This window comes from Anolis sagrei, chromosome 2 (assembly GCF_037176765.1).
Source record: "Anolis sagrei isolate rAnoSag1 chromosome 2, rAnoSag1.mat, whole genome shotgun sequence".
NCBI lineage: Eukaryota > Metazoa > Chordata > Lepidosauria > Squamata > Dactyloidae > Anolis > Anolis sagrei.
Window position 1 is genome coordinate 246819555 of NC_090022.1, and position 26436 is coordinate 246845990.

Here is a 26436-nt window from a genome sequence, read left to right on the forward strand (position 1 = left end):
GGCTGAGTGTCAGCTGCATTAAGATCACTCTGACCAAAAGGTCATGAGTTCGAAGCCAGCCCGGGCTGGAGTGGGTGTCCAGCCATTGTGTAGCCCGTTGTCGACCTTTGCAACCCGAAAGACAGTTGCATCTGTCAAGTAGGAAAATAAGGGACCACCTTGTGTGGGAGGCTAAATTTAACTAATTTATGAGGCCATAAAGAAAGAAGACTCCGGGGAATGTGGAATGCGGAAGAACTTCATCGGTGTCATTGATGGACGATGGAAAGCAGCAGCTCCCCCGGCGGCCAGAAAAAAAGTTAAATAGCCTTTGTCTGTTAAATGTTGTTTGTCAAACTGGCATTGAATGTTTGCCATATATGTGTTTACTGTAATCCGCCCTGAGTCCCCTGCGGGGTGAGAAGGGCGGAATATAAGAACTGCAAATAAATAAATAAATAATAAATTAATAAAGGTCTGATCCTTAAAAGGAGATCTAAAGTATTTTAAATAAGCATAATTTTATGCCTACCTTACTCATAATGCAAGCCTTCGAAAAAATTACTATCTTTAACCATATAATTCATACATTTTTCTATTTAGAAATACAATTTCTTCTGTTGAAAAACTATACACCCTGAACAAGTTTCTGTGAACATCCAAAGATATTCTTGAGCACTCCTATATCCAGCAGCATCATTACATGGCTACAGACATCTAGAACAGGTATCCATTACAATCAGAATGGGAAATATACCTATTTGACATAGTCTAGTTGTTTCTCTTTTTGTTTATCTTGCCAACAGTTCAGCATCTCTGGAAAGTTTATCAGTCCAGAACAGCATTATTGTCTTGGAAGTTGTATTATAGCTTTCTTCCTTCACTGATTTTTTTCTCTTCTCACTTTCTTTTATTCTCTTCCTAACCTCTTCTACGCTCCTGGCTGTTTTCCATCAGATAACACTATTTTCATTCTCTTTCTCTAATTCTCTAACACACAATATACTATACACTAGGTGTAAATCCAGGTCTCCAAAATGATAAACAAATCAGCATGGCCTGTAATATGGTTTCCAACATCCTGTCTAGCACAGCCACCTACTTTTCCCAACCTCAGGCTCAGAGGAGATACAGATATTAGCTCAGATATTAGTTTCTCCTTCGAGACAGAGAAAGAAAAGAAAAAAAAGACAGAAGCAGTAAGACAGCAAGAAGGATAACAATGAACGATTATTTTGACTGGGCAAAATGAAGGGAGTGGTGTTAAACCCCAAGTACCTGATCACAATTCTCCTTTCCTCCCTTTTGTACAGGAGCTTATTTTTTTCTGATTTATTAAGGGATACATTGTGTCTGGAACCATCAGTAGTAAGGCATTCCACCTGCTGGGATATTTACAAAGAACTACTCTATGGATATAGTGACTCTAGGCAGTTTTTCTCCTGCTGTATTTGATGTCGCTGTGAAGCTGGTTTTTACTTTTAGTCTGGGAGGAGAATACATTTGGGTTTTTAAAAAGATATCACTGAAAGACTGTTGCCTTAAATTCTAGAAGTTCAATTTTATTATTTAATTTTATTTATGCTAATTTGTGACTTGCCTTGGGGGCCTGTCTGAGAAAAAGCTAGCACAGAAATAAACTAAAATGCGGCTCATATTTATAAGTGACATACTTTTACTACTACAGAGAATGACAAGTCAGAGACCATGTATTGTTAATATTTTTCTGTGTGATTATAAGTTATATTCTTCAAAGTACAAGTAACACATAGCTAAAAAACAGCATAAGCAGCCTACGAATATGAAACAGAAAGATAGATATTTTTGTTTCCTTTTTATTCAACAGAAATGTGTCTCACTTAATCATGAAATTGTCCCTGGTAAAATTCTGTATGGAATTCCTGCCTTTAGAGGATCATATATAAAAATCAAGACATTCAGCCAAAGCATAAAGGAAAAACCTCTCTTTTTTTCAACCAATCACCTCCACATAAACCTGTATAAGATGACATAAGCAAGCAAGGAAAGCAGAAAACAAAGAGACAGACAAAAGGTGAAACTAACGGATAGTAGTTAAATACATGGTCTCCATTTATTGCTAGAGAGAGATAGCGATTAATGCATACACACATAAACACTATTTTCAAACACTGGAATCAGACATTTATAGAGTGTCTGGATTTTGAAAGATTGCATCTTCAATGTGTACATTCATTTTCTCTCTCTCTCTCTCTCTCTCTGTATGTGCATGCATGCGTGCTAGTATTTGCCTGGAAATAAAACCTATGATAGCATGCTACAAGAATTTCTTCTGTCATTTTACTTCATAGAAAATGCTGTCAAATGAAACCTATACTGTAAAAATGTATGTTTAGCAGGTATACCTGGCAGGCTGCTATGTATGAGTAGAATAAGAGGCTCTCTGTTGTTCTACATAACCTATATTTGTTTTGAAAAATAATCAAATTGTTACATCTTGGACTTGGTATTTAGACATTTCTCCAGGTGTTCTTTATAACAGAACAGTGGCAAAGAAAGCAAGATAAAGAAACGTAAGTCGTTTTCTTAATATAAGACAGAAAGGCACTTTGAAAAATATTCACAAAATTTCCCATTCTTGATGAGAGGGTGTCTCAACATGTCAAGGCATCCTGCAGAGATACTGAATCGAGAGCCCCATGAAATTTCTAGCCTCCTGTTTGCTTCCTGCACAAAAATGGAACTGGTACCTTTTTCTTTTTGTAAAACAGTTTCCATTATTTGTGCAAGATATCTATTTTCTTTTGTGAAGCTGAACAACCTCACAAAAAGCACAGGTTCATTGATTTAAAAAGTTACAACCTACTGTCTCAAGTGCTGGCTTTCAAAAATACTATATTCTCAAATATGAGTATGCTTGCATTTTGAGCTCTACATGGGATGCACATGTCTCTATCCACACACACTGAGTGGGAACACTAGAGAAGTTGTTTTTGTGGTTGTGCTTAGTCTCTGCAACATACTTCCTTAAAAAGCTATGTTACCCCCTTGGTGTCCTTCCAGCAGTCCTTGGGAACTAAATGTATGATTGTAAATTGCTTTTGATTTTATTGATAGTTTAATTATATTTTACCATTTGCAAGTTTTTATTGACGTTTTATCTGTATCAGTTTTTGTGCAGCACCTTGAATCCCATGGCTGTATAAAAGGGAGAAAATCAACAATCAATCTCTCTCTCTCTCTCTCTCTCTCTCTCTATATATATATATATATATATATATATTCTGCAACCCATACAACAAGGTAGTGCCACCTCTTTTCTGAAATTATATTTTTACAAGTGCAATTTTTCCTGTTTTGTTTTTTTTTAAAAAAAAAAAAAACACAATACAACATCCTCTCCCTACAGTATCCCTGAAATCTGACAGTAATTCATTCAATTATCTGGCTAGAATGGATGGAATGGAAATTCATCAATTTTCTAACTGAGATTAAATATGAAGGTTCCATCGAGAAACTTGGTGGAAAAGGAAAACAACATTTTAAAAGTTGCAACCAATTACAGGGCTAGCCAATAACACGTCTTGCTACCATGTCAACCGGAAGTGGAATCCTAAACTGGTATTTCATCGGCCTCAAGAAGAAACTACTATGCATATACAATGTAATTTTTGCATTTTGCTGGTTCAGAAAGCAATGGGAAGTTAATGAACTGGGGTCATTTAGCCCAATATAAAGTAAACCAAAGTATACAAAGTAACCCCACCCTTAAATCCCATTGATTTAAGTTAGATGAATGCACATCCAATGTCCTTGGATTAAGTCAGAAGATACCTGCCTCCCCACTGAAGTGATAAAGAAGAGGTATACACAGCTGCCAGACCAGAGGGAAGTAGGCGGTTGTATGCCTACAAGTGATTTCTAAGTTATGGCAGCCCTAAAGTTAACTTATCATGGAATATATTTTTTTGCAAGATATGTTCTGAGATCTTTGCTTTCTTCTGAGACTAAGACAGTTTGGCTTGCTTGCTTAAGGTCTCCCTCAGTGCGTTTCTGTGGCCAAGTGTGGTTTCAAATCCTGGACTCCAGAGTCATAGTCCAAACACTTAAACCAATACACTATGTTGGAATTTGGAAAATGCTGGCATCCAGCTGTGAGGGTTTTGGTAATCATGCTACAGTTTCCAGCAACTGAAAATTTCCTCATCTTTGTTTTGATGTGGGTAACAGTCACTCAATTGGGCAGTATTTAGCCAAATATACAAATGCTAGCATATATCTTTAGAGGTAACATACAGTATTGCTTCCATTAACTCTCTTCTGTACAACACAAAGTTCTACTTAATCTTTCTGAAGGGTAGAACAACATGCACTTGGCTCAATTTCATACTTTTACACTCTATGGTGGAAACAAAGATCTGAAATCACAACAAGGCTAAACTTACAAGTGATGAATCAATCCACTATTTCTCTGTTACACACTGAAGCCTCCCGCCTAGTTTTACAGTGGAGAAACAATGAGCATAACATTTCTTAAGCTTCCCCCTTTGCTAGATCACATTGTCAAGGACTGGAATTAAATACTGGCCAAGAGTAGGGGGGAAGTTGCAGAGAAAATGAAGGCCAGGAGAAAGATTAAACATCTTCCTCCTATCCACCACTTCTCCACAAATTATGATTTCCCATGTCTGATGTAAAAAAATGAAAACAAGAGACGCAGTGAGAAAATGCATATCTGTCCACAGTTCCTGAAACAAGTTATATAGTGTTATAACTGTGAACAATTTGGGACATTAGGGGAAATAAATCTGATAAACTTAGGTCAAGATAATTTTTTTACTAACTCCAGATTTATTTACCTTATATAACATGCCACATAATCTTATACTCTAGCATTCATTTTAATCTGGTTTATCCATGCTGCTTTTCTACATCCTCAGACAAAACTATGAGGATTGAGCAGTAACAACCTTTCATCTGATATTTTTCTCTTTGAAGAAAAGATAAGTTGTGCTTCCTTTGGAGCACTTATGGTTTCATGCAGTGGCAAATATGAAGTGCATGCTTTTATGTTGCAAACAAAAACAGCGGCAATTTTGTCTGGAATTATTGCCCTTAGCAGATATATTTTAATTCAATTACTATTACGAGTGTCAAGGTGAGAGACACATTGCAGAGCAAAACTACGAAACTTTATAGTTCTTATAAACCAATTCAAGATCCCGGTTTCTTAACCACTGCTCATTTCTATAGCCAAATGTTTAGATTTTTAATCTTTGAACCATAACATGCCTTCTATTCTAACATGTTTGTGATTCTCAGATTATCATAACTATTTTATTGTGTGTTTTGTAATCTGTTTCATGCCACATGAACAGCGTTAATTAATGAGATGTGATATGAAATTGCGACTCTTTAGATTCATTTATATTGTTGTCTCAGGAACACACTCTCTTCAGCTGTGGTTGTGGTATAGGTAAAGGTGGAATCAGAACAAATATTCATACATTTCTGTGAAAGAATCTTCAGATTTGGACTTCAGGTTTGATGAATCTTTGGAACAAATGTGCAAAATATGCAATTACTAATCATTTCATTACTTGATTAGGGGTTAATGGTTCCTTTTTTTATCACCTTGTAGAGGGAGGTAAGAGTAAACTGAAAGAAGTGCTTGGAAATTTACCAGAAGCAATGTGTTTACTGTAATAGCTTTTAAAAACAACCATTCTTTCTCCATTGTAAAGAACACCACCACACTCATTAAAATACAAACAGCCATAGTAAAAGTGATGGAATGTTCAATTTCTGGATCATCTTCTGAATCCAAAAGCACGTGTGATCCAACTACACAGTCATTCCCAAGACATATCTCTTCCACATGTCTCCCTGTAATAAGTAGTTAAATCAAGTGCATGACTTGGAAGTCATTGTGTCAAGACTTACCTCACTGATCCCTCCCCTCTGAATGTTACAGCTAAAGAAATGTGACAAGGTGAAAAATACTAAACTCCACATTTCACTGTCCTGCCTCTGCTTCAACTAGATATTTTAGTTGACATCTAGATCACACCATAGTATCCATTTAATATCCTGGATATTTTAAGATGCAACAACATGTGACAGAGAAGTCACATGTCTTTTTCACAGAGATGAGAGAAATAAAATCTTTCCTTTCCCTTGCCCTGTCACTTTCCCTTCACTCTACCCACTTTTCCAGTCTACTTCCAATACTGGGCCTTGAAGCAATATTGAACACCAAGGCAAGGAAGGTCAGATGAAGGATTAAATGCTCTTTACTCCACTTAAAACATTCCCACCTCCATGAGAGAGAGAAAAAAAATGCATAAATTGTTTATGTAAATCTCATGTTACAATTATATCATGCCTAGTTTTGCAGTATCTACCAAATATTAATATACATTTCATAAAACTATTTCATCGTGTTAGAAGTATTCTTCTGTAAGCCACCCTAGGAATGCCCATCAGGCCACTTAAGAGAGGACTATCAGATCCTGTCTGGTCTTGGAATCTAAACAAGATCAGATTTGATTAGTGCTTGGATGAGAGACTGCCAATGAATTACAGGCAGTGTTGGCTATATTTCAAAGAAAGGAACTAGCAAATCATCTCTGAGGATTTCTTAACTAAGAAAGCCCTATGAAATTCATGAGGTTGCCGCTGACAGATAGCCTGACAATGTGTGAGCATGTGCCTGCACACACACAAACACACACAGAGACACACACAGGGTTCAGAAATAAATTAAATGAGCCAGGAGAGAAAATCTGGGTGGAGAGTAGCAACACTACTATTAATTCACAGGAAATTGGAAAGTTAATTACTTTTATATGTTTTAGCAATATTAACTGTCAAGTCTACTAATTAATAGTATCTTCACTGGTTATAGTCTTAAATCACAATTCTACCAAACTAAGGTAGTAATTTGTTCCAGTTATTTAGAATATGCAAATGCTTAGAATTCTAATCAAAATCAATGTGTCTTAACCAATACTTACCCTATATACTCATGTATGTGTCTAGAAATTTTAGTAAAAAAAAATAAATCCAAAACCCAGGTGGTTGACTTATCCATAGGTCGATGTGAGTACTGTACCATACTCTTCTCAGAGTAGAGTGGCAAAAGGGAAGAGGTTAGTCTACCCCAGGAGAACCTAAAAGAAGCACTGAGCCCTCCTGCCATGTGCCATGCCTGGCATATTTGAATGCCTAAATGGTAAAATGGTAGCAGTGGCCAGTGGTAGTGCCGAAGAGCAACTGGTTGCCTGAAGCGGTTTTGGTGCCTTCCCTTCAGAGTGACCATTGACTTATATACAGGTCATATCAAAATTCAAATTTTCAGCTGGATCTTGCCGCTTATAACATTTTTAAAAAATATCTTTTTTGTGTTTTTCTATATAAATGCTACACAATGGGATGGCAGAGATCACTTCAGTTCTGTCATGACTATGTTTAATATTCAAGAATACAGTGATTCCTTCCCTTCCCATTTACAGAAGATCACTTACTTTGCCCAGTAATTCTCCCAGTGTAACATCTTCATGACTGAGAATCCATTTCTTATCCTGTTCCAACAAAGCAAAGATCAGTGTTTAGTCCACAAAATATTACATTTCCTATTAAACATCTGTCAGCTAGCAGAAATGAACTGAGAAGGAGTCTAGTCAGAGTATTCAATCAATAACATGGTAAGATTGTAACCCTCAATATGTTATTACATTATAGGAAATTCAAATCATGCTATAGCAAATTTCTGGTAGTCTAAATCTAGCTGGTGTCCTGGCTAGGATGAATCTACTATACAAATAAGACAATACTCATGGTAGGTTCCATTACTTAAATGCATTTACTTTAGATTGTTGTCGGAACAAATAATCCAATGTTACCCTAAAACTTGAGTTCATTACATGTATCAAACTGCATGTGATCTTTTATAAAGATGATGAGACATCTATCATTTACAACACACAAATGCAAGAGGAAATTATTAAGTAACTGCTTATTACCATTTGCAGGACGTAAGTGGTGCAGTTAACTACTTTACATAATATCTGATAACATACTAAAATGCTAAACACCAACTTTACTCATGATCACTGGTGCAAACATTCTGTTATAAGCTAGGCACTATAAGGCTGTAGCCCAGCTCTGTGGCTAGGGCCAGATACCATTTGGGACAGCCCCATGGTTGCCATGAGTTTCACTATGCTGGTTACATGTCATTATGTTGACAAGAACACTCAATGACACTACACCAATTCAGTTTACCAGTTTATCATTTAATCAGTTAAAAAAAAGAAAAGCACACACTATAATTCTTGAAGCTGAAAAAAGAAAAACAAGACTTTTTTCTTAAAAGTAACTAACATTTTCTTGAAGTATTAATCTGATGATCTCCTAGATTGGAAATGTTAAAGACTGGAAGAAACAAAAATATGCAAAAAGAGAAGCTGGTGAATTTTCATATATGCCTACGTTTTATTCACTGGTGAATGACTTTTTAAAAACATTGGCAACATGACATTTCAAAGACTTGTTTATGAAGAATATATCTGATGTATAATGCTTCAGAGGAATAATTTAACAAAATGACACAATAAACTGCAATCAAATCAGCCGTCAGAGGGTGTTACCACTATTCAAACAAGAACATTAATAATTATCTGTGTTTTTCTTCCCTTCTGCAAGCCTTTCAATCAGACCACTTTATTATACAAGCTTAGTACATTTGTTACAGTCAAAATTTTCAATCCCAGCAAATATTTCCATTCCAAATAATCATTCAAAATTTCAGCTACTGCTTTATTAATGCTCTCATAGGTACTTTTAAACAATCTTATATTGTCGTGTATATGAAAATGTTGTGCCAGAATCTAAGTCAGTTTCTAAAGCTGTCAGCAACTGGATGCTATCTCAATAGTTTGAAAAGTAATTCTGTTATCTAAGAGTTCCACTGAAAAGAGTGCCGGTATCTGAAAAGACTTATTTTACATACATTGATCAACTGCAGGTACACCAAGTTACAGTGCAGTTTTATTTTCCTTTTAAGTGTACACCTGCTTTCTAAAGACAAATTAGTAAGTACTACAAGTGAGAGTAGCTACATATTGGGTATATAAGAATCTTCTTTCTGCCTCAGCCTCACCAATTAGATCCTATAAACTAACCGTGCCAATTTACATAGTTTTAAAATGTCCAGTTTGGGTACAGAATACTGTCTGAATCCTAGTAGTTGAAACATTATCATTATTCTTATTCAGCAATACAATTCTCAATCAGTAGATAGATAATGTATTTTTCAATCTAGTTGGTTCTTACTCTGGGGGATGGGCAAGCAATTTTGAGCAAATCAATAATTAGGAAATCAAAGGAAATTATATGTGATTAAATGAAATGACAAGTAACAAATGAGAGCAAAATAGGTAAAATGTATAGCAGAGGCCAAGGACATACATGTAAGAAACATGTAAGAATTAACAGGCATTGCTGAACATTCCTCATACCTTGACAACCATCTCTCCTCAAAAGTTGACATCAATGCCAAAATACAACACCTTCTGAGCTCTGTGAGAACAGCATTTTTTTTCAAATGAAGCATAGTGTATTCGACGATCTGGAGGTCAGCTGTTACTAATGGTGCTATGGATTTTGAGGAGGCACAAATAGAGGACAAAAGAAAGAAAAGAGCCAAGAGGACCACCTTCCCCCTGAAATCGATGTCCTCATTGTGAAAGTCCATGCAGAGTCTGTAAAAGTTAACGCCATACAAATTGGAGAGGAAAAAGCGGATCAACTGATGCTTCTCCATTAACAGTGCCGACACCAAAAATTAGGAGATTTCTAATTCCTTCAACTACCCATTGTGTACCAAATAATTCAGGATATTCTCTGGCTCTCTCAAAGGCGAGGGAGTGGCAGAAAGATAAACGTGATCAAGAATAGGAAAGTGCCATACTGTAAAGCAGTAGTTCCCAACCTTTTTTTGACCAGGGCCCACTCTCCAATATTAGTACCAAAAGTGGACCAGATTTTCATTATCGCGGCCAAGTTCTCGCCACCTATTGTTTTGTTGTTGTTTTTTTAAAAGCTAATTGTATTGTTTTAATCTGCTTCTGTAAACCGCTCCGAGCCAAATTGGGAGTAGCGGTATACAAGTTAAATAAAATAAATAAGTTGAGAACCACTGTTGTAAAGGGTCCATGTCTGAACTCTCCAAGATGCCTAAACTGAAACCCACTAGAAAAGGCAGTAATATTTAGTAATATAGAAGGGGAGTAGGAAAGAGGGAACCACATTTCAGATGGATAGATTTGATCAAGGAGGCCACAGCCTTGGATGTACCAGACCTGAGTAGGAATGTTGACAGTGTGATTTGGAAGTGTCTTATTCATAAGGACACTATAGGTCAAAGTCAACTTGACAGCAGTTAACAACAACAATCTGTTTATGTGTGTTTATTGCTGTTACATACACAGAGGCCTATATACAACCTAACAATGCAAAAAGGAAATGAGTTCCAGTGACCAAGAATACAATTTTCCTAATAAACATTTACTCCTTTCATATGAAGAATGTCTCCAGATTACACGAGAGCATCTATTCAACTGGAATGAGAAGGGGGAATAAAAGGTAACATAAGACACCAAGCATAGTTTATATTTCTTCTAGTCCGAGTCAGTATGTTATCTATTCCCTTCACAAAATGTAATTTTAAATTGGCTACTGAAAAATACATTGAAAAGAGGTATTTGCTTCCAGCTTTCATTGAAAATTATCAGGAAAATAAATTACTGTGGGACACGAGAAAAATTGCATAATGCTAGAAAAAAGAAAAAGTTAATCTTCCATTTTCAGTATTTGAAACAATTACAAGTAATGCTTTTTAGGGATATCAAAACTAACACAGAACACGATTTTTCATCAAAAGTAGGTATTCAAATACCATTTGTCAAAACTTGCTGAAGCAGAGAAACAAAGAGAATAACAAATGTGTACCTGTTGCTACAGTGTATTATAGCAGAAATGAGAAATGATTGTGAAAGAGAAACAATTTCTGATGCCACCTACAACCATATTTCTAAGTGTACAGATGAATTTCATGAATTATATACTCAACTGAGCTCCTTCAGACAAAATGTAAAAATAAAAGTAAATATCGCTAGTAGCAAAGATATTTAATAAAAAGTTGTATTATAAAAGGAAATCCGGGGAAGAAAATCCTTCAATTACTCTAAATGACTCTTGGAACTGTACAAACTGTTCCAAAACCAGCACCCTTGGCCTTACTGTCACTATCTCTGTAAAACATATAAAATAATGTGAAAATTGAGGTACATATAACATCTACTATTTCCTTTCAGATATTATTCAATAAGGAAAAATGTGAACCACAGATGTCATGCAATGCAAAAAGAATGCCGGAAATATGGAAAGCAGTTGACAATAGAATATGGAGTCCAAGAAGTTTGATAGCTTGCATTTTCTAGTGATGCCTAGAATGGGATAGGGAGATCTTAAGAGATGCCTAGAATGCAATAGGTAAGTCAGGAATTTACTTCAGTGCCATCTCAATTATATTGTAACATGTATAAGCAGCCAGGTTCTGTTTAGAAATTAAGTAGCTTTTTAGTCTGACTGCATAAAAAAGCAAGCACACTGATTTTTTTAACAAAAACACACAACGTTTTTACCAACAAAGAAAACAAGGCCTACTCAGTGCAGATTTGAACGGACATTCACACTTTTATAAAACATGACACTTAAGCAACATGTTTCTACAGTAACTCAGCAGAAGTCTATTAATTACATCCAAACGCATTCAAGGATGAACTATGGAACTCATATAAACACAGTATTACAGGCCAGAGGATTTTCTGTTGCCATCTTTTCAATCTGTTCATGTAACTTTGAAGTACAGAATTTAATCCACCATAATAAGAGCTAATACATGTACTTCTTTCTCTCTCTCTGTGTGTATATGTGATAGTACAGATCAGTCTGGAAATAATGCCAGATGATCTGGATATAAACAAGAAGCTCACTTGTATTCAACACCACCAGATTCTGGAATATTATTATTATTATTACTACTATTAGTATTAGTACTATTAACGTTATTTATATTCTGTGTTTCTCCTTTGATCAGTTTAAAACAAAGCAAATACAAAAATAAAAACCCTATTAAACAGTACTGTGTGTACTAGATTAAAAATACAATTAAAATACAAGTACAATTAAAATGCATTTAAATCACAGAAACAAATCCTGCCCCAACCATCCCCCAATCCTACCCACCAGCTCCCCAGCAATATGCCCATTACCCTTTCCCAAATGCCTGTTGTCAGAGAAAGGTCTTGAGCTGTGTGTGGAAGATCTGCAGGAATGGGACCATGACAGGGACATTAGATGAGATAGGCACATCAGATAAGTATTGACTCCTACAATTATCATAGGCATGGTTATGGAAAGCAAGGTGCTTTTCATGGATAAAAGATAGTGTACAACTCAGTTGTGAACTAGTCATTTTACACTGGTCAACAACTAAACTGAGTGAGCATAAGGTGGGTATAAAAGAGGCTGAGATAAAGTCAAAACCAAGTTGACTTCAGCATGGCTCCAGCTCAGAAGACTATTACGACAATATTACAGATAAACTAAATACTGAAATCTGCCTTGAAATATTGCCTCATGTGGATAAGATTCTAGCAATACATCTCCTTGTTGGGATTGCCTTCCATCTGAAAATCGATGTCCTCACTGTGAATATGAGAAAGTCACCTATGGACCCACCACCAAGACCCTACACTTGGAAGGCAAACATATTCAGCCATGAGTGATAACCAGTGATGATGATGATACTTAAGTATGAATACTGTAAAGACATAAGAAGAATTTTGTATAGTTGTGTAGTTACAGAGTCCTGTTAAAGCTGTTTAAACTTCTTAAACATATGAGAAAATGTATCTGAATAGATTATAGTCAAAACTGTATTGTATTAATAAAAGGATAATAAATATGGTATATTATATACAGTGGCATCACAGCTGAAAAATATTCTTCAATGTACCAAATCAAATAAATCTTAATGTTCTTAGAAGACAGTCAAAATTTACTTACTCTTCTAGGACTTTTTGGATTTAAAATTCTTGATTTGGGTGTTTTAAGAAAAGAGAGTAATCAATGATCTAATATGTTCTCTTTATGTGGGTTGTATGTTTTATGTTGGTATGCTTTCTATTTCTCTGTAAAAGAACTCTGTCTCCAGTTTTGGCTTGTGTTTTCTATTTCTCCTTAAAACATTTTCTTTCTCTCTTGTCCCCATCTCTACTGAAAACTGCCTATCATCAATTTCATTACTGCTTGAATTCATATGCAATTGGCAATCATTTCCTTTAAATTTCATTAAATTCATCTGTCTGTCAATTAACTGCACTAAAATCATTAAAAATTGATTGCTCTGTCACTTAACATGGAGGTTAATTTGTTTCTTACTACTTCCTTAATCATGTTGTTGAAGTCAGTAGCTTCAACAACATGCATGTTCTCAATTGATGCTGCTGTTGGAGTAGGCGGATCAACATATTGCCTAGTGGGAGGATGCATTTATTACCTAGACTTCCTGTGACACATGCTGGAAACATCCATAACTCTTGCTTTGAAATAATTCATAAAGTTTGGCTTCACTCAAATTGTAGTTGGTGAAATCTTTTCCCCATGGTGCCTTGCTTCCACATCTTTCCACTACAAATTAGCTAATTTTGGTGTGCACACAGATGATTGTGATTTATCTCATTTGCTACATATGTGCCTCCTGCCCCGAAATATTTAAATTCAATATGAGGACAAAAAGCAGTGCTTGGAGGTTTAACTATTGTCACAACTGTTCTCTCTGGCTGTTAGGAGAAAGGTAAATTATTCTTACCACCTTGATCCTCCTTTTTTAATTTAATTTATTTTTTGCATCTTTCTTGATTTTCAAGTTGAGTCGATTGACTCTGCTGTCTCAATTTCTTGTCTTATCTCACTTTTCTCTTCCACATATGAATCATGAAGAGATCATGACTTTTCCTTGAGATTTGGAAAACTTTCCTTAGTATTTATCTCTTATTCTTATCAGATAGCCGCTGTACAGCAGCAATATGGGTACAGTACTGGAATATTTATGCTGCTCTCTCCCCGAACCTGGTCAGCCATGATGGGGGAATCATAATTTGATACTGACAGGATCTGCCTTTTCTAAACCTCTGAAGGCAGTGCTGTCTCAGTAATCACTCTTAGTTCCTCAATACCTTTCCTCTTCTTTTCTCTCCATTTCCTCTATAAAATCTTCTAAATTCTCCTGACAGATTACAGAAAGGGAACCCAAGTCTGGCTGGCAGGACAAGAGAATAAAATTGGAAAGGAAGATACAGGATCACAATGCTCTCAGCAGAAAGAACTCAAACTCCTGCCTTGTTGGTTGGCATGCAGGGAATAACCTATGAGTGAATGGATTGCTTCTCCTTGCCATCCTGAGAATCAAAATGATTAATGATGTACTGCTTCATTGTAAGGAATTAATTAAGATGAATGATGTACTGCTTTACTGTAAGAAAGAAATCTGAGCTCATTGTCCCCACATTTCTATTGTACATGCTAACTCTACTCTTGACATCCTATAACACCAGTCTCATAGCTTAAATGCTAAAAACCAAACGGCCCCCAAGAATACATTTCACATTCTTATTCACTCAACTCTTTAATATCAGAAATATACGTAAGATGTCTCCAGATTTCCAAAGCAATTTATTGAGTAGCATAGGAGGGCGCTGATAAATAGTAACACTTTAATATTCAAACAAGATGGAAAGCTAATGCAGAAGCTTAACTACATATGTGGAACATGAAACCAGAGCTTTGATCTGAATTTAAGATTTGCATCACTTCATCACATAAAGGTCTACATTATTTTTGGAAGAGAAATCCAATAGGTATGAACATTATCCATTTGTCTACATGACAAATGCAATGGGATGAGCAAGGCAGGAGCATCTCTCTTTTATTAGTGTTTGTTAATGTTGTGAAGCCGTGCTTCACATAACTGACCACCTAGAACAGTGGTTCTCAACCTGCAGGTCCCCAGATGTTTTGGCCTTCAGCTGCACCTGTACCTTGGGAAGTCTGACTTGGCTACGGTAGTCCACGCTCTGGTTACATCCCATATAGACTACTGCAATGCTCTCTACGTGGGGTTGCCTTTGAAGACTGTCCGGAAGCTTCAAATGGTCCAACAGTCGGCAGCCAGGTTACTAATGGGAGTGGCGCTCAGGGAGCATACAACTCCTCTGTTGCGCCAGCTCCACTAGCTGCCAGTTTGCTACCGGGCACAATTCAAAGTGCTGGCTTTAGCCTATAAAGCCCTAAACGGTTCTGGGCCAACTTACCTGTCTGAACACATATCCTCCTATGAATCAAGCTAGTATGTTAAGATCATCTGGGGAGACCCTGCTCTTGATCCCACCTGTGTCACAAGTACGTTTGGCAGGGATGAGAGACAGGGCCTTCTTCAGTGGTGGCCCCTCGGCTGTGGAATGCCCTTCCTACAGATATTAGATCGGCCCCTTCCCTGTTAACATTTCGGAGGAAAGTGAAGACCTGGTTGTTCGAGCAGGCATTTGAATAGGCAGTGTAACAAACATAGGAATATGGAACAATTGGATGATGAGACTGGATCTTGATTTTAACTATGAGACGCTAATGAGATGTTTTATTGATTTATATTAACTGTTTATTATGCTACTGTTTTAATTGTTTTTAACTGTTTTATGATGTTTTTGAGCATTGAATTTTTCTATTGTTAACCGCTCTGAGTCGCCCGAGGGCTGAGAAGAGCGGTATACAAATATAGTAAATAAATAAACTCCCAGAGATCCTAACAGCTGGTAAATTGGCTGGGATTTCTGTGAGTTACAGGTCAAAACACCTGGGAATGCACAGGCTGAGAATCATTGACTTAGAAGGTCCACATTAAGACTCAACTGCAGTTGAATTGTTGCCTGCTGCTTAGGGTGAAGGAGCATCAGAGCTTTATGCCTGCTTTCTGGCTTACTCTGGGTGGAGAAGGCAGAGGACAAAGGATCACTTCAACAAATCTCTTTTAACATCACAAATATCTTTTTGAAAATTTAATGGAGGGAATTCATGGGAAATATTAATTTGAGAGCTTTCTGGAAGACAGGAAATTTCTCACGAAAAGAATATAGTAATTTAGTTCCATATACTTTATTTTAAGTTTCTAAATCAAAGTACCCAATTGTTAGCTGTATTGTATAATCAATGGGAACATAGCAGTAGAATAATATCAAAGGCTATCACACAACAGTATTTTTGACAGGTTAAAAAGAAGGCAGTTTCAAATGAAAAATCAAAGACAAACCATTCACCTTCCAGGCTCTATAGTTTTCATGACATTATTCTACATTTTGCATTAAAACAGCATAGGGTAAAGTATGCCCAATTCTTTTTTAAGCCGTCTTGAAAAGCTGTTCTCAAGCAAAGATTGACAATAGCTTTGAAACTGGTTACAAAGAAAGGAGAAACACATTTCATACATTATCAGCCTTCAAACATTTCATAGTTCTTTTTGCTGCATTTGTATATAAAATAATAAAGTGGTACATAAGTTTACAGGCAACTTGAAGGAGCACACGCAAACATATTCCTTCACTTTCACTCCCACCTCTTTTCTTTAATCACCACCATTCACAAACAATGTATCTTTTAAAATTTGTAACTAGAGCTTCCCCACCTACTGTGCTGTCACATAGACTTAAATGCTTACTCACAAAGGCCAGAAAAAGGGAGAATTTTGTGTTTTAAACACCAATGAAAACAACTGTGTCTTCAGTATCGTGGCAGTCATATACAGGGTGAACGGAAGAGAATCTCCATACAGTCTGAGAGGACTACAGCTTTAAACTTTGACTACTATTGATAGCAAGACTCCTGAATAAAAGTAACACTGCCTTCTTGATCTATTTTGGGTGGGTGGGCGGGCAGGCGGGTGGGCGGGGGGGGGGGGGGGACCTGCTTGCCTGAATAAAAGTCTTGTTCCACATTTGTCTTCAATATCCTGGTGTTTTGTATGGGAAAATGTGAAGATAAGGGTGGGAGGAGGTCAGATTGCTTAGTTGCAACTACAGTTCTTTGAGTGGTCAAATGTGAAATCACACGGATGGGTTATTTTGCACCAATTGGCGCATTCTAGAGGGGCTTTGCAAATGTGGCAGAGGCAACCTGATGCAGGGTAGCAAAGAGTGATAGTGGTGGTGCTCTTCATAGGAAAGGGAGAGAAAGTGGGGGAGAAAGAGGAGGAGGGGAGCAAGTAACTGATGGAACAGGAGGAGAGATACAAGGAGGGAGAGAAAGAGGAGCTTAGTGCTCTATCACTTACGTTGACTGCTGCTAACATCAAATTCAGAGTCGGGGGAGGGGGGAATGGAGGGACTTTGCAAATTTGACAGATTCCATTATAAGCCAACAAGCATGCCATGCAATACAATTTCCATTAGTTGAGTTCCTCAGTGAAACTGCTGCAGCCCTTGTCCCTGGAGCTCAGTGAGCAGAAACTCAGCTGACCCGTAGCAATGCCAACAGGCATTAAATAGGAAACTTTGAGAGGATAGCCTAGAGTTGTTTCAGTGCCTACTTCGGACTACTGAATATGGATGGCGAGGAAGCTGTTGTAGTCCCCTGCAACAGCTGAATTTTGTTTGTGTACTTGTCAGAGGACATGGGCACCTAAAAAAAGCCAATGTGATTCTAGGGTGCATCAACAGGAGTATAGTGTCTAAATCAAGGGAAGTAACAGAATCATTCCACAGTGGTATTATATGTGGTGTCTAAAATCAGTCTGCCAGATTCCTACCTCAACAGTGAAGTAAACAAATCATTTAGATCAGCAGCAAGATTTTCTCCTTCTAATCAATTTTATGCCGTCTAAAGAGATTATCACATGAGGGTTGTAGTTCATGTTTGAAGCTCCCTAGACATGAACGGAAGCGCTCACAATTACACAATGTCATTCTAAACTCATTCTAAACCAGTTTTCAGCTCGTTTTGAAGCAGCACTTTTCAATAATGAGAAGAAATCTGATTTTAGGCAGTTAAGACTACTTTGGTGTTTGAAGTGTTTTTTTATTTATTTGACTACTCCCAATTTGGCTCAGAGCGGTTTACAGCAGTAGATTAAAACAATACAGTTAACTTTAAAATACAATAAAACAAGAACAGACATAGGGTTGTTGTACGTTTTTTTCGGGCTGTATGGCCATGGTCTAGAGGGATTCTCTCCTGACGTTTCGCCTGCATCTATGGCAAGCATCCTCAGAGGTAGTGAGGTCTGTTGGAACCAGGAAAAAGGGTTTATATATCTGTGGAATGACCAGGGTGAGACAAAGGACTCTTGTCTGCTGGAGCTAAGTGTGAATGTTTCAACTGACCACCTTGATTAGCATACAATGGGCTGACTGTGCCTGGAGCAAACTTTTGTTGAAAGGTAATTAGATGTCCCTGCATGCTTCCTCTCTGTTGTTGTGCTGTTGCAATTTTAGAGGTTTTTAATACTGGTAGCCAGATTTGTTCATTTTCATGGTTTCCTCCTTTCTGTTGAAACTGTCCACATGCTTGTGTATTTCAATGGCTTCTCCGTGTAGTCTGGCATGGTGGTTGCGAGAGTGGTCCAGCATTTCTGTGTTCTCAAATAAAATGCTGTGTCCAGGTTGGTTCATCAGGTGCTCTGCTATGGCTGACTTCTCTGGTTGAAGTAGTTTGCAGTGCCTTTCATGTTCCTTGATTCTTGTTTGGGCACTGTGTTTGGTGGTCCCTATGTAGACTTGTCCACAGCTGCATGGTACACGGTAGACTCCTGCAGAAGTGAGAGGATCCCTCTTGTCCTTTGCTGAACGTAGCATTTGTTGGATTTTCTTGGTGGGTCTGTAAATAGTTTGTATGTTGTGTTTCCATTGAAATGGGACATCTAATTACCTCTCAACAAATGTTTGCTAGTAGAGGACAGATGATAAGTCCGGATGTTGGGGACTTCAAGCAAATGTTGATCTTCGGACCGAAGTAATCTCTACTTCCTACTTTTGTCCCATTCACTTCCTTTTAAAAAAGAAGCAATTCAAGTAACTGCAGTTTTGCAGGTAATTCCAGGTACAGATGGGGATTTCCCTTCTTGATTAAGCATTTATTTACTGTTTGAACTTTTCTTTGTACATTTTTGCCAAGGTCCAAGTTTATGCATCCTTTTGTAGCCTTAAGCAAAGTTTGGCAGTCATGAATACCTCTCCCTCCCTGAAGAATACGCAAAATTTGTATTTATTTTATTAATTGAAAGTGTTTCCTTTCTGCTTGCATGTCGGTTTCACAAAAGTTCCAGCTTGTGCATCCACCTGCAGGTCTAAGCAAGGTCTGAAGCTCACACTATTCAGCTTAACTGGATGACCTGAGGTTGAAAGTTATGAGACAGGCAAGAGAGTTCAATGTTCTTAAGAACCAGCCATGGACAGCATTCTAGCTACCTCACTTTGGAACTGCAGAAGTCTTTGAAGATTTCCAAAGGCAGCCCCACATAGAATGAAATCCATTATTTTATTCTTTTTATTTTTCAATGATATTTAATCTTTTGAAGTGTAGTTGTTAATTTGTTTGATTCCGTCAATAGTTCAATCCCATTTTAATCCTTTTTATATGTATTGTTTTTTAAATTGAAAGCTGTTTTGTATACTAATTTTGGAAGAAAAACAGAATAGATGGAAACAGAATAATAAAGAAGTCACAATCACTGAAACTTGCACATCCAGGATGAGGGCTGCGTCCAGGAGTATACTCAAGCTACAGACCTAAGATTTCAAGGGGGATGTATTTCAATCCAGGACAAGCTAACCAATGGTTCCCTACCTGTGGGTCCCCAGAAGTTTTGGCCTTCAACTCCCAGAAATCCTAACAGCTGGTAAACTGGCTGGGATTTCTGGGAGTTTTATTTATTTATTTATTTATTATTTATTTGATGCACTTATTAACCGCCATTCTCAGCCCATAAGGGCGACTCATGGCGGTGTACAGTACACATAGAAGACACTTACAAAATCCATTTCGACAACATATAAACAATACAACAAATTACAAACTACACTAAAAATCCGCTTCGTCTCTTAGTGGAATCATAGCCAATCTCATATTCCTTGTTCCATTCCAGTTCTCATTACCATATTGTCTTGTTGTTAGCACTTAATTAAATGCCCTCTCGAACAGCCATGTCTTGAGGCTTCTCCGAAAGGACATGAGGGAGGGCGCCTGTCTGATGTGAGCAGGGAGAGTGTTCCACAGCTGGGGGGCCAAAACACCAAAACACCTGAAGATCCACAGGTTGAGAACCACTGTGCTAAACCCTTATTTTCTCACCTGCCTTTCAATTGTTCAAGAGAATCTAAGGATCTCTCTCCTTGTAAATCCCTCTACCATCTCTCTCTATACATGATTTAAAAGCATGGATGGAGGGATGGATGGGTGTGTGTGTGTGTATACACACACAAATTAAAATTAAAATTATTAAAATTAAAGACTTTTACCAGTGCTAGAAAATAGTTTTTATACAAATTAATATATGTTACCTGTAATGTGGCTGCAGAGGAAAGAAAATTTCCCATAACAACTACTTCAAAATATTATCTGAACAGAGACATTGATATGGTAAGTCGGAACTCATTGAGGTATATTTACATAAATAACCTCTAAAATGTTGTAGTGTTGCAGTACAGTGATTTGTCAAGTCTGTTAGAAGAGAATTTCCACAAAATACTACAGGATTCCTTAGTCCACAACCTACAATCTTTTAACTGAAAACTACAAAAACTTTGGTAAAACAGGGTAAAACCATACAGACTTCAATTTAGTCTAAAATGTAATGCACATACCTTTACAACAGGATTCAGCAGAACAACACCTGATTTCTTTGTAATCACTTGCTTTGTTGTGTAATGGTGTTCTATAAGTTGAGGGATAGTTGAAAAGCCTGTTCCTTCAAATCGATATTGATTCTATAAGAGGAAATTGGAAAATTGAGGTAAAAAACTAGTTAAACAAAACACCCTGCTACTATAAATAAGGAAATGTCTAACTTTCAGCATTGTTTTTAGAGAACATGATGCCATTTAAGACCATCCAAACACAATGAAGATGCACATTTGTGATTACTCTATTGTTCTTAATATTGTTTAAGGTTCTGGTGAAAATGTGGCTTATTAAAATAGACCAAGCAGGACTAGTGTGAAAACAGTATGACTGAAACATTTCCTTGACAAAGGAAGACAGATGGGAACAATTACACTTCTTTCAATCCTTAACTTCTGAATAAACTGAGGTATAAAAATATCACCCCTTATGAATAGAAGGAAAGGTCACTGTTAAAAGATCCTGAGTGATTATAGGTTGTGTGGCATATACTTTGAAACACTTCCAAATGTCAAAAGGAATAAAATTTCCCTCCAGAATATGACTCTGTGATCTCAACTTTGGAATAGAGATGGGATGGAGAAACAACTACAGCTGTTTCCTCCCAGGGCATATTTTCTAATTACTTCTTTTAAACTAGATTTCTGGTTTAAAAGACAAGTACCTGGAATACATCTCCTCTAATACTGTGCTATTCCAAGAAGATATCAATAGATAATGTCCACATGTGCATTTTACTAAGCTGGGAATTTAATCAGACAGGACAGTTTTGCCTTTAATCTTTTCATCAACCAGAGGAGCTGGGGAAAAGACCTAGTGAGATATTTAATAGTTTAGCATTCCCTGGAAACACACAGCAGTGAGTCACAGGGTACTGGAAGATCAAAGTAAATATAAAGGTTTCTTTTGCCATTAAAATCCATATCAAAACATGGGAGGACGTGCTTTATGGCTGTCTTCTGTAGTCCCCGAGTGTAATATAAATGGGAAAAGAAAAATGTAGAGATGGGTTCAAACAGAGAAGTGATATTATTACATATACATAATGCACTTTTAGCCATAGTTCTCACTAAGAAGCATTACCTTCAAATTGTGTTGAAATGTACACAATACTGATATTTTTGAACTGCATTCAGCCCATCTATTAAACCTTTGAGACTACTGTTCAACAATGTTTTTAAAAGTGTCGTCTTTTGGTTCTAAGACACACAGATATCCCTGACATAAAATTATTTTTTAAAATTTAATATTGCAGAGTTTCAGCCAGTAAAGATATATTGTACTTTCCCAGAGTTTTTTCAAGTTACAGGAAAACTGGATGTAGTCATTTTTATTATTGGTATTTGCTTTTAATGGTACACCTTCCAGAAGAAGGCAAAGGGAAACCCCTTCTTCTCACTAGGAATTCCTATCATGGGATAGGATCACCTTTAGCCCTAAATGACTTGAAGACACACAACAACAAAGAAAATGCCATCCCTTTACCACCAAAATTATGAGAACATATGTACAGATACTCACCCATGGTACATCATTAATGTATGTTCCATAACTCAGAACTTCTGCCATAACCCGCATTCATATTTCAAAAATACAAACTAACTACTTCTTCCAATACTGTGAAAAAGTCATATTGATTCTTAAGTTTTCACCCACCCCCATGCAACATTATCAGTTTTCAAATGTCGTGTCCAAAAACGGCTATGATATTTTTGAAGCTTACAAAGAGACTCTCTGCACAACACCATTAATTTACGTGTCTTGCACATAATAATGTTTTGTTGCCGTTCAAGTCATTAATACAATCCCCAAGGACATTTGCAATTTCTTTCTGCAACACTAATACATCTGTTTCCAATTAAAGCCCATGTTCCCACTAAAAATAATTTCTGTAATCAGCAAGGCAGTATACAGCATAGCTATCTCTAAACAGCTTAATACACTTTCTTGGCTTTTACAAAGTGCTAAGGGTTAGCTCATATCACTATTGGGTGAATAACTGTTGAGGATCATGGTGCAGTGCATGCACCATACAGATACTCACCCATGGTACATCATTGATTTTACAATCTTTTGTGTATGTGGCATATACTAAGTACAAAGGAAGAATACAGCCCTGTTTTGGTTTCTATCGGTTGATGCAAAATAGCCTGCTAAATCAGGGTAGATGCTGGATAATGGCGCTGTCTGACATATTCTAGTAGAGAACATCAGACAGGAAGATTCCTTTATATCATTAAACTCCTCCTTCAGTTAACGTTTCCATGAGAAACAGTAAGGCAGGTGATGAAAGTTCGAGAGTGAAAGTAAACATAAGTTATGAGTACACTAACTCCACTTCTTCAATCATGTCTTTTCAGAAAAGGAAAACCTTCTCTGAAAAGGAAACCCTTCTCTATGCATGGAGAGTTCCTCACTGGATGGAGATCCTTGATGGATGAGATGCTTCTCTCAAAACTATTGCTCTCCAAACATGGACAAAGAGGGTTCAGAATTGTAACTACATTATAGAACTCTGGAATATGGCTAATATCTCTGTCCTCTCTTGTGAGAGGTAAAGGATAAAAGTGAACACATGTATATACACAACAGTATTAGAATAATGTTAAACATACATCAGCATACTGTATGATGAAGTGTCTCCTTTGTCCATCTGAAAACACAGACAGGACATATTCACCAGGCTTCCCATGACTCTCTCGCACCAAAAAGTCTCCTTGCTGTTTTAATAGCTCTTGAGCTTCTACTCTTGGAATTGCACCATGATACCAATCTTGATCTGCCAAGGGCTTTTCAGTGGTTGATATCACATCAAAGAACTAAGAAAAAATACAAAAACAGAAAGATCGGTTAATTTAGGTTTCTATGATTAATTTGTATTTAAAGTGCAATACACATTTTAGAACCTTTCCTAACATTGTTTGTCTATTAGTTGCTAAACTAAAATGAACCCAGACAGTTCCCAATTTAGGAAAATGATGGGCCCTATATGTTTGTTTTAAAGTAGAATTTGTATGTAAGTTGGAACATATACATTTTTAAGTGTATCTTCAGCCAATTTTCTGTATAGTTTTCGATAGCATAGGGAATGATTAACCCTCTGTAAATGCTTAAACATTTTCAAAAATGCAAAATGCCCAGAGCATACTGCTGGCTGGCATACCCACTCCTTGACCCACCTAGCGCTATTATAACCCCTTATGTTTGTAACTAGGAGTTATGTTAAGATGGATGATTGTAATTCAGAGTGTGTGTGTATGGAAACCTTTCTTAAACATCTATCAATCAATCCATCTGTATGTATTTGTATGTATGTGGACAGCGGTGCATGGGTGATTTCTGATTGGCTCCCACTCCCAGAGAGTCCTATGATCTGCCTCAATGATGGATCTGGACCAAACTTGGCACACAGACCGCCCCCCCCCCCCAATGATTAACAGAAAATGCTGGAGGGGTCTGTGGGGAGGGGAGGTTACCCTGAATTTTAGGATTTATAGTTCACCCACATCCAGAGAGTACTCTGAACCCAATTCACAATGGATAAGGATGAAACATGGAACACATACCCAACATGGCCACCTTTGAATACTGGTGGGGTTTTGGCAGACTGACCTAGCATGATGGGAATTGTAGTTCACCCCACATCTAGAGAATGCCACTAATGATAGACCTGAACTGCATTTGACACACAGCCCCACCCCTCATGACCAACAGAAAATATTGTGGACTGACCCAGCATGATGGGAGTTGTAGTTCACCCTACATCTAGAAAGCATTTTGAACCCCATCAATGACAGATCTGGACCAGATTGGCATATAGGACCTCCATGATCAATAGAACATACTGGAGGAGTTTGAGGGGACTAACCCAGGAAGATGGGAGTTGTAGATCAAAACATTTTTTTTAAATGCAAACATTGCTTTAAACCCTTGGTGGGGTTCTAAACATGGCGAAAATGCTCTCCAGACTCTCCTAGAGTTCATTTAGGGAACCAACAATGAATTTGTATAACTATATATATATTTAATTCTGTGAGACCCTGACACCCATAAAAACAGTTCCAGTGTGTGGGTTGCATGGCATGCAGTCCATAGGCCACACTTTGCCCACCTCTGCTTTAAAGAAAAGACAAACAAAATCTCTAAGAACAGAATAGCTACCTAAAACACAAACTATTTTTAAGAAAACAAAGTATATATTAATGCAGTTATCCAGCTCTTACAAAGAAACACTATTATTATCACTTTTTCCAAGACTGTCATTTTTCTTTCAACACTACATATTCATTGATGAAAGCAGAGCAATGGATTGTTCACACTAAAATATGTCAGATTAGTTCATGTTATGAACCTCCTAGAAAATTCAAAATCAAAGTTCACAAGAGAATGAAGAATTCTCTCAGAATGAGATAACTAGTGGAGAGGATTATTTGCCCATGCAAATAATCAAATTCCATGTGTGTGAAAGCCCACTTTCCGAAATGCAACTGTAGAGTTACCACAGGTAAGGTCATCTTAACAGTGGCACATCACTTTTTATGTATATTTATTTCTATGCTGCCTTTCCCCCTTACATATTATTTATTTATTTACGCCATTTCTACCTCGCCTTTCTCAACCCCGGAGGGAACTCAAGGCGGCTTTACAACATAGACAGCTATTCAATGCCATTAAAACAATGTAAATGTACAATAAAAATTTAAAATAAGATTATAAAATACATCAGAACATTTAAAACAGACTCAAAATGGCAGACAATGCTAAAAACAATACAACATACAATTTAAAACTTAAAAGACTATAAAATTATAACTGAATTAAACCTAGAGTTGTCTAAAATGAATAGTTAAAATCATGAAAAACTATTTAAAAGACATAAAAGATCACACAACACACCCTAGGTTGTTCTTTTCAACATCTCTTCAGAGGAAACCGGAAATTTTTGTTTGTCTAGTCTTCAGATATCTCAAATTCATCATGAATAAATTAGCTTAACTACTGTAATATCATTCTAGTATAAACAAAAGTGAGACTCGTCTAATTCAAATTAATAAAAAGTTCCAAAATCACTACAATGAGAATCCTAATAATAAACTGCAGTACTATTCATTCTCCAGAACAGCTACTTTACTGAGTCAGACCATTTGTCTATCCAGCTCACTGTAGTCCCTGCTGGGCGGCAGTGGCTCATTTGGGTTTTAGACAGAAATCTTTCCCATTCCTACCTGGCAGGATGATTTCTTCCCCATTAAAAAATGGTTTGGAATTTTATTCTGTAAAATAGAGGTCATGATTTGTTGAAAAAGTAAATTCAACCCATTCACCAATATTTTGTACTATTGCATAGATAGCCAAACCTTCATTCTCTCTATTAATTCCACTCATTAAAACTTTTCCTTTGCTCTTCACTAATTCCAGATAGCACCTGTTCCTTCAAATATACTCTACTGTATTTTCTTCTCTGAT

At 37.0% G+C, this 26436-nt stretch overlaps 1 protein-coding gene across 3 annotated transcripts in view; it reads right to left on the reverse strand.

The window, feature by feature from the left end:
- The window catches only part of FER (FER tyrosine kinase), a 150268-nt gene that overhangs the window by 71426 nt on the left and 52406 nt on the right, over positions 1-26436 (reverse strand). For 2 of the 3 annotated variants that reach the window (XM_060761884.2, XM_060761886.2), the window contains exons 12-14: positions 23586-23789; positions 20934-21056; positions 7485-7541 (exon numbers count right to left, since the gene is read on the reverse strand). In XM_060761884.2, coding sequence (XP_060617867.2) covers positions 7485-7541; positions 20934-21056; positions 23586-23789 — 384 coding nt within the window. Of the gene's footprint in view, positions 1-7484; positions 7542-20933; positions 21057-23585; positions 23790-26195; positions 26244-26436 lie in introns of all 3 variants that reach the window. The other variant, XM_060761882.2, reaches the window with a different exon arrangement.